The following is a 10,000-nucleotide window of genomic DNA, read 5'->3' as shown; positions in this document are numbered from 1 at the left end:
AGAACACTCATTACATATATATACAAAGGCGGTGATTAAATTTCCGTAGCACTTACACAGCCTTACTTGCCATTTTGGGTCTTCTGGATAGCAAAACCTCACATATATATATTTATATATATATTTACACATACACACACACACACACACACACACACACACACACACACACAGAAGTAGGCACGTAAGTGAAAAACAATGTGGAAAAAGCAGTACTCGAATACCAAGGGTAGAGTAATATGCTTCATTAAAAAAGGTGTAAAATATTCACAGAGCTGTTACTCAGAGTTTGATGTTCTCATTTAATGGACTGTTTTGAACGTGAAACTTTGAGTAACAGTTCTGTGAATATTTTGCAGGTTTTATAATGAAGTGTATACAAATATATATATATATATATATATATATATATATATATATATATATATATATATATAAAGTAGTTGTATACTGCCAACTTAACGTGACAGTCCCAATAAGGGAATATACTACTGCTGTTTAGTCCTAGGAAGCTGGACCACTTCCTGTCGGCCTTGACACATTTCCTGTGCCCTTATCCTTACGAGGGGGAGACAAACTCCTCCACCCAGCCTAGCCTGCATTCAGGGACATGTTTCTGAGTCTTTGCTCAGAAACATGTCCCTGAATGCAGGCTAGGCTGGGTGAAGGAGTTTGTCTCCCCCTCGTAAGGATAAGGACACAGGAAATGTGTCAAGGCCTAATAGGAAGCGGTCTGGCTTCCTAGGGCTAAACAGCAGCAGTAGTATATTCCCTTATTGGGACTGTCACGTTAAGTTGGCAGTATACAACTACTTTATCGCATCACTACTGCTTAAGTTTCACTGAGAGATTTAGAAATTCGTTATTTCTAATTTATATATATATATCATCATCATCATCATCATCATTTAACGTCCGCCTTCCATGCTAGCATGGGTTGGATGATTTGACTGAGGACTGGTGAAACCGGATGGCAACACCAGGCTCCAATATATATATATATATATATATATATATATATATATATATATATTTACATTATTTACATTTGACGGATATTTGTCCTCATCTTGTTTGATGTTAACAACAAACAAGGTGAGGACAAATATCTGTCAAATGTAAATAATGTAAATAATGTACATAATTCCTCATCTCTTAAATATAGAACTGTATATATATATATATATATATATATATATATATATATATATATATATATATATATATTATATACACCAGACCAGGCGTTGCATTGTAGTCTTGAGCAAAAGCACTTCAATTCACATTGCTCTGCGATTATTTCAACATCTGGCATCCGTTGCACCTGTACAGGTAATGTCAATCTGATGAAGGGAGTGAGCTTATGTCTACACAAACATTTGATCACTATAAACAAATCATCTGTGTGGCTGTTCAGTAAGAAATTGTCGAACCCTCATATGTCGTCTAATAATAGGAGAGTCCATTATATATATATATATATATATATATATATATATTATTTTATTTAAAAGAGTTCCAACTCTGTCTGTTTTTTATGTTTTTTTATTTTTATTCTTGTAAAATTTATGTGGGGTATAGAATATGGAATATATAATATATAATATAAAAAAAGATGGATGGTACAATGAAATGAAGTATTGAATGTCTTATTGAATATATGGAATATGTCTTATTGAATATATGAAATATTGAGTGTTCAATATAAAGGATTAAATATATAAATATATAAAGGCGAATACGTATTTTCTATACCTTGTGGTATTTCATCATGGCCGGTATGACAGACTGTAACAGGTATCTGTAAAAGTATGTGACACTTATTTGGTAGCCATGATAAAACTCCGAGTTTCGGATGCCAGGGTGGGAGCCCACGCCAACATCTCTTCAGTTTTCTGGCCAATTGAAAATTCCTGTGAAAAATGACCATTAAAAAACAAAGAGAAATTACTGTGACAGGGTCAAAACGTTTCTAAAACTGCGTAATGTAGATATATGCGTGCGTATATGGAGATATGTGCGTGTGTATATGGATATATGCGTGTATGCGATAATATACGCAGTTTTAGATGCGTTTTGACCTTGTCACTACACAGTAATTTCCCTTTGTTTTTTAACGGTCATTTTTCACAGGAATTTTTAATTGGCCAGATAACTGAAGAGATGTTGGCGTGGGCTCCCACCCTGGCATTCGAAACTTGGAGTTTTATCATGGCTACTGAATAAGTGTCACATTTTTCTACAGATAAATTCCTCTATTTGCATAATATCGAGGTCTCTTTCTTTCTTTTGTTGTCCTTCTTATCAATATATATGTATGTATGTATAAAAGTTCAAAATAATGGTCATTACATATTTTCCCTTTATTAGAGTAAATTTGGCTAACAGCTGTTTCTAGCAGTCATTATAGGTACATGATTGATAGGTTTACACAATTGGTTTATTGATCAGTTAAGAATAATTGAATGACCTAAGAAAATTAATGCTACTTCCATCAGAGCTATTTCTGGTTATAACAAAGCAGAACACTGAAAGAATGGTGAGTGCAGGGGGTGGGAGATGGAAAGATGCAAGTAGAATAGAGAAAAAGAGGAAAGACAGGTTATAAAGGGGTGAAGAGAAATAAGGAAAGGATGGAAGATATATATATATATATATATATATATATATATATATATATATATATATATTAATAATAATAATATGACAACAAAATAATGAATGAGACCTTGATATTATGTAAAATAGAGGAATTTATCTATAAATCTATGTAACAATTAGTTGGTTGTCAATAGAGTTTATATAACGGTTTTTCCATAGCATTTTGTCTTAATAACTGATGAGATGCCGGAACAGACTTCATCTCTGGTATCTGAAACTCTGAGTTTTATTATGACAACCAACTAATTGTCACATGTTATATGTGTGTGTGTGTGTGTGTGTGTGTGTGTGTGTGTGTGTGTGCTTACCAGCTGAGATTGGTAGCCAACAATGGTTTAACTTACTATTTTCTCCTGAAGATCATGCATTATAATGTCATTATGCAATCATCTACATAACAATTACTACACAACATACATTAATGAAACATGTGTAATGATTATATAATTTATGATACTAAAATAAAAAGTTTAACTGAATTTCCTATTTTATTCTGCTCTTGGATATTTGTCTGTGTGTGTGTGTGTGTGTGTATTAGTATAAACAAACATGTAAAGCTATGCATATAATATATATATAGATAGGTATATACACACATATATATATATATATATATATGCACATTCATATTCATGCAAGTGAGTATATATTTTTTCCGGGTGTCTATTGTGACTAAGACCACCCAGGAAATTGCAAGATTGGTGTTGATGCTAGCAATGGTTTTTCTCTGTATATATGTAGATATGTCTGTGTATGTATATATGTATGTGTGTATATCTATATATAGATGTGTGTGTGTGTATGTCTGAGCATATGCATCTGTATCTATGCATGCATAATATATGGGTGTAAATTCATCTCTGTGCATGAATGCACATAAATGTAATATACATAAATATATATATATATATTTTATAGATATAATTCTAATACATGTGCATGTGTGTGTATAATACACGTATATATGCACTTAGATAGATGGATTCATACACACACACACATGGGTAGATAGATACATATGTGTGTGAATAGAAATATCTATCTAGATAATATAGACATGTATACACATACATTTATATACACAGCGACAAATGTATGCACTCACATACATACATATTCAAACATATATATATATATATATGTATATATATATTTATATGTATGTATATATATATATGTATACTTACATATACATACATACATACATATATATATATGTACGTCCTCGCCCCCCTAGTGGCTTCTCTCCCTTCCCACATTCATGACACTAACCACGCGCTTCGTCTATTCAACTCTTTCTCTTTCCCTCCCGGCCCTTCTAAGCTTCTCTTCACTCTAGACATCCAGAGCCTCTATACAGTGATCCCCCACGACGAGGGGCTGTGTGCCCTGAAGTTTTTTCTAGACCAACGCCCCAACCCACAACCCGACACCTCCACACTCATTCGTCTGGCCGAACTTGTCCTATCTCTCAACTGCTTCTCGTTCGCGGGAGATATCTACCAGCAAACCTCGGGAGTGGCCATGGGGATGAGAATGGGCCCCAACTACGCGAACCTCTTCGTTGGTTATGTTGAGGCCCAAATATTCTCCAGTTTCACTGGTCCCACTCCCGAACTATACGGTCGGTATATCGACGACTGTATCGGTGCCACCTCTCTCTCCCGCGAACATCTTGACTCGTTCCTCTCTTTCGTTCAATCTTTCCATCCTGCCCTCCACTTCTCCTGTACTGTCTCTGACACCTCTGTCCCCTTTCTCGACATTTCGGTCAGCATCCTCCACTCCGCCCTTAGCACCTCCATCCACTACAAACACACAGACTCACACTCCTATCTCAACTTCTCCTCCTCCCACCCTAGACACACAAAACTTTCTATCCCCTATTCCCAATTCCTCCGTCTACGCAGACTTTGTAGCGACAGCCATGACTTTGAGACTCAGTCTCAACTCATGGCTCACCACTTTAGCCTGCGTGGATATCCACCCACCACCATCCACACCGCCCTTGCCAGAGCACGTTCTGTGGACCGTGCATCTGCTCTCTCCCCCCGAACCCGCCCTGCCGTTTCCCGCCTCCCTTTTCCCCTCACCTACCATCCCACCACCCTACCCCTCCAACGCTCCATTCTCCGAGCTTTTCGGCGCCTCCAGTCCGACCCCTCCACCTCCCACATCTTCCCTAATCGACCCCTCCCCTCCTTCAAACGAGCCCACAACCTACGGGACCTCTTGGTCCACAGCTTCTTCCCCAACCCAACCTCCCAACCTGGCTCTTTCCCCTGCTCCCGTCCACGCTGCCGCACTTGCCCTTACCTCTCCAACACCACCCTCCTCACCAGCACCCATCACCGACCCTATCGCATCACCGACTCCTTCACCTGCACGTCTACCAACATCATATATTGCCTCTCCTGCTCTCTCTGCCAATCCCTGTACATCGGACAAACGGGGCGGCGCCTGGCCGACCGATTCGCGGAACACCTCCGAGATATCAACGTCGGCAATGACACCCCGGTGTCACGCCACTTCCGTTCTGCCGGCCACTCCTTGCGGCAACACCTGTCTGTGTTTGGATTGTCCATGCACAGGGGCCATCCGGACTCCCGTTTGCGCCGTGAACAGGGATTAATCTTCTATCTTCGCTCCTTTGCGCCACATGGGCTCAACTCCCCTCCACTCTTCATCTAACCCCCTCCTCCTGTCTCTCTCCCCCACCCTCCCTCCTACCACCCATCTCTCCCCTCCCCCACCTCCTGCTCCGACTCCTACTTCTTTGTACCTCTCTTCATACTTCTCTCCACTCCCACTTCTCTTCACCCCTACTCTTTCTCTCCTCTCTCTTACTCTCTCTCACTCTCTTCTCTCGTACTCCCCCCTCCCCCCTCTCCCGTACTCCCCCCTCTCTCACTCTTACTCTCTCACTCTCTTCCCCTCTCTCTCACTCTCTTTCTCTTCCTTTCTTCTTCCCCCCCATACCCCTCTTCCCTCTCTCTCACTCTCTTTCTCTTCCTCTCTTTCTCCCCCCATACCCACCTTCCCCTCTTTCTCCCCCCATACCCACCTTCCCCCTCTCTCAATCCCCCTTCCCTCTCTTATACCCACCCTCTCTCCTCTCTTCCTCTCCCCTCCCATACCCATCTTCCCCTCTCTTACATCCACCTTCCCCTTCTCCCTCCTCGTCAACACCCCCTCATAAGCTCATCCCACCACACCCCAACACACTCCTACTCTACCTTCCCACTCCACCCTATCCAATTCCTTACACCCACCACCCACCCCTACCCACATACCCCACCCTACCCACATACCCCTACCTCTACCCCACACTCCACCCATGCCTTCCCCACCTCCCAACACCCTCACATCACACCACACCAATACCCTTGCATCACACCACGCACACCACACCAATACCCTCGCCTCACACCACGCACACACTACAACTGACCAACTACTTTCTTCCTTTCTCCCTTCCCCCATTTTCACACTACATACGTCAAGATCACCAGCAGTCTACCTCCTACACACAGCCCCTCGTTCCCGATCACCGTTTGTTATCTCCCCCTTTCTTAGCTCTCCTGAAATAAGAATTTCTAACTTCCGGTCAGTCATTGTTATGATCGGCCATTATTATGATTGACCGTTGACTGAACACTATTCAATTTTTTTTCTCCGTGTTTTTCTCCTTGTCTCCGTATTCTTTCTGTTGAAGAGCGTAGCTCGAAACGTCAAAGACTTTCCGTATTCCCGAGCGTCATACTAATATATACTTTTGTTATTTACACCACCTGTCCTCGTCTGTTGTTATTTTTTGTATATTCTCCCATATATACATATATACATGTATGTGTATACTTACATATACATACATACATATATATATATGTATACTTACATATATATACATACATTCACACACACACACTATATATATATATATATATATATATATATATATATATATATGTGTGTGTGTGTGTGTGTGTATGTATATTGACAATGTGAAACAACAAGATGGAAGAAACAAAATTAGCCGAACCAGAAGAGGGGAAAACAACAAGATAGTGTGAAATTGTATTTCCGCAAAATTCTTATTTATTTACATTTCATTAAATTTATGTAATTACATGTTTTTAGATATACACGTGACATCGGACCCTCCCCCACATGTGTTTCCTGCTCTCTCTCTCTCTATTTATCTATCTATCTATCTATCCCACCCTCTCTGTCAGTCTGTGTCTTTCTCTCACTCACTCTGTACCCTTCCTCTCTCTCTCTCTCTCTCTCTGTACCCTTTCTCTCTCTTTCCCTCTTTCTCTCTCTCTCGCTCTCTCTCTCTCGCTCTCTCTCTCTCTCTTACTTTCTCTCTTTCTCTCTCTCTGTATTCTCTCTTTCTCTATCCATGCCTTCCCCTCTCAGTTTCTCTCTTTGTTTCTTTGTGTGTTTCTCTCTCTCCTCCTCTTCCTCTCTCCTCCTCTTTCTCTCTCCTCCTCTTTCTCTCTCCTCCTCTTCATCTCTCCTCCTCTTCCTCCTCCTCCTCTCCTCCTCTTCCTCCTCCTCTTCCTCCTCCTCTTCCTCTCTCCTCCTCTTCCTCTCCTCCTCTTCCTCTCTCCTCTTCCTCTCCCCTCTTCCTCTCTCTTTTGCTGTCCCTCCCTCTCTTCCATCATTCTCTCTCTCCCTCTCTCTCCTTGTACCATTTTCTTTATGTATGTTATTATATATGAATGTCTGCGTGTCTGTCACCATGTCTGTCTGTGTGTCTTGTTCCAGTTATGTCCTCACACATCTAAAGCTTAAGTTCCCTAATAACTTTCTCCTTAATCTTTGTACCATTGATTGTGCCTTTGTCTGCCTGTGTCTCCCTTTCTATGTCCATTCATACATACAGTTACGTGTCATGCATATGGCACCTTTGCCAGTGGCATGTAAGATGCACCCATTACACTTTTGCACATGCATGAAATTAAAAATATAAAATGGCGTCGATTTACACATCGCACCCTGCAGGGTGCAATTTAATACCATGGAGGAAAATTTCAAACTTCACTAAATGGAATTTAAGGTGCTTAGACACCTACATTGCTAGAAATAGGAGTAAAATACTCCTGGTGCTGTAAGAAGAGTACAAATGTATACACATATGCTGATAGGGGAAGAAGCCACCACATAACTGAATAAAAATATGTATATATATATATATATATATACTCTTTACTCTCTTTACTCTTTTACTTGTTTCAGTCATTTGACTGCAGCCATGCTGGAGCACCACCTTTCTAGTCGAGCAAATCGACCCCAGGACTTATTCTTTGGAAGCTTAGTACTTATTCTATCGATCTCTTTTGCCGAACCGCTAAGTTACGGGGACGTAAACACACCACCATCGGTTGTTAAGCGATGTTGGGGGGATAAACAGACACAAACATATACACACATATATATATATATATATATATATATATATATATATATATATATACATATATACGACGGGCTTCTTTCAGTTTCTGTCTACCAAATCCACTCACAAGGCTTTGGTCGGCCCAAGGCTATAGTAGAAGACACTTGCCTAAGGTGCCACACAGTGGGAATGAACCCAGAACCATGTGGTTGGTAAGCAAGCTACTTACCACACAGCCACTCCTATATATATATATATATATATATATATATATATGTATGTATGTATGTATGGATGTATGTCTTTGACTTTTTCCTCTCTGATGAGGAATAATCAGCTTATGCAATCCTTACTCAATATCATGATCCACATGATTGGCTATTCTAGAAACAGCTGTAGGAGACTCTATATTCTTTCATTTTTTTTTTTGTTTTAGTCATTTGACTGAGGTCATGCTGGATCGCCACCTTTAGTCGAGCAAATCGACCCCCAGCACTTATTCTTTGTAAGCCTAGTACTTATTCTATCGGTCTCTTTTTGCTAAACCATTTATTTTTATTTGATGTATATATATATTTATGTATTCTTTTCTTTTCTATTTCAGTTACAGTCAGCGAAACAGCAGCAAAGCACTATGGGAGTACAAACGAAACAGAATGCCAAGCGGGATGCACAGACAGCAAAAAGTGTGCTAATCATTGTATTCCTGTTTTTGGTCTCTTGGTTTCCACTCTATACAATCAACGCCATCATGTTATTTTGCGAAGACTGTGTTATTCCACCGATACTCATGAATTTCGCTGTCATCTTGTCGCATGCCAACTCCGTGTGGAATCCTGGACTCTACGCCTGGGGACTGTCTGACTTTAGGGACGCCTTGCACAAAGTTATGTGCCCCTGTCGATCATCTTCGACGCTACCGCTAGCGGCAACGACTTCAATACGAAGACAATCACATAGTGTTCATGCACAGTCTTAATGAAAATCTGAAAATAAACCAAAAGTAATTTTAATTTAAGAAAACCAAACTGAAAAACGACTTGAAGCCTGCCACAAATCTAGGCTTACCCACATCGATATTAGTTTCACCAAGGGGCAGCCACTTGGCAGAGTCAGTCAGTGGAGTGTCGAGTTATAAATATCAGCCAATATTCAGATCCCTTCTGCTTTTTTTTTTTTTTTCTCTTTTAAGTTCTATGGTCAAATTCTGTCGGGGTCAACTTCACCTTTTTATTCTTCCAGAGACAATGAAATATAATGCCAATCAGATATTGGCTGACATAGTTGATTATACACCATTACCCCTAAAATTTGAGGTCAAATATCAATACTACTAGTACTACCATTGGTAGTAGTATTGTTGTTGCTATTGTAATTCTTCTTTCTATTATTATTATTATTATTATTATTATTATTATGGAGTTGGTTTAATCAGCTTATCCCTCACAAAATTTCAGCTATTATTATTATTATTATTAACATGGTGAGCTGGCGGAATTATTAGCACATCAGACAAAATGCTCAACAACAGTTCTTCTGGCTCTATACATTCTGAGTTCAAACTTTGCCAAGGTTTGCTTTGCGTTTCATCGATATGCGGTCGGTAAAGAAACGTGTCAGTTGTGTACTGGTTTCAATGTAATCAACTTGGCCCTCTTCCCTAACAAGTGCTAGCCCTGTTCCAAAATTAGAATTATTATTATAATTGTTATTATTATTATTTGTTGGTGTGAAAAAGCATTGTCCCTGATTTGAGAAAAACAACAATAGATAAATGAAAATCCCAGCAAAGAGAGGGAGCAAGGTCGATGACATGAAGTACCAGTTATATACTTGGGATGGATACAATTGACTAATACACTCCTCTCTTGTAACATTCATGGCCATGGCCACTTATGTTAAAAATTCTTATTATTATTATTTAAGTGCAGTGGA

At 39.7% G+C, this 10,000-nt stretch overlaps 1 protein-coding gene across 2 annotated transcripts in view; it reads left to right on the top strand.

Annotated features, from left to right (window-relative positions):
- LOC128251536 (adenosine receptor A3-like) overlaps positions 1-10,000 on the top strand; it is a 187,777-nt gene that overhangs the window by 175,688 nt on the left and 2,089 nt on the right. For both annotated transcript variants that reach the window (XM_089346373.1, XM_089346372.1), the window contains exon 3: positions 8,670-10,000. This exon is cut by the window's right edge and continues 2,089 nt beyond it. In XM_089346373.1, the coding sequence (XP_089202499.1) occupies positions 8,670-9,044 (375 nt within the window). In that variant the 3' untranslated portion in view covers positions 9,045-10,000. The remainder of the gene's footprint in view (positions 1-8,669) is intronic.

The sequence above is a fragment of the Octopus bimaculoides genome, chromosome 30 (assembly GCF_046866305.1).
Source record: "Octopus bimaculoides isolate indiv1 chromosome 30, ASM4686630v1, whole genome shotgun sequence".
Taxonomy (NCBI): Eukaryota; Metazoa; Mollusca; class Cephalopoda; order Octopoda; family Octopodidae; genus Octopus; species Octopus bimaculoides.
Note: the sequence above shows the minus strand (reverse complement) of the source record. Positions and strands in the feature narration are given on the sequence as shown.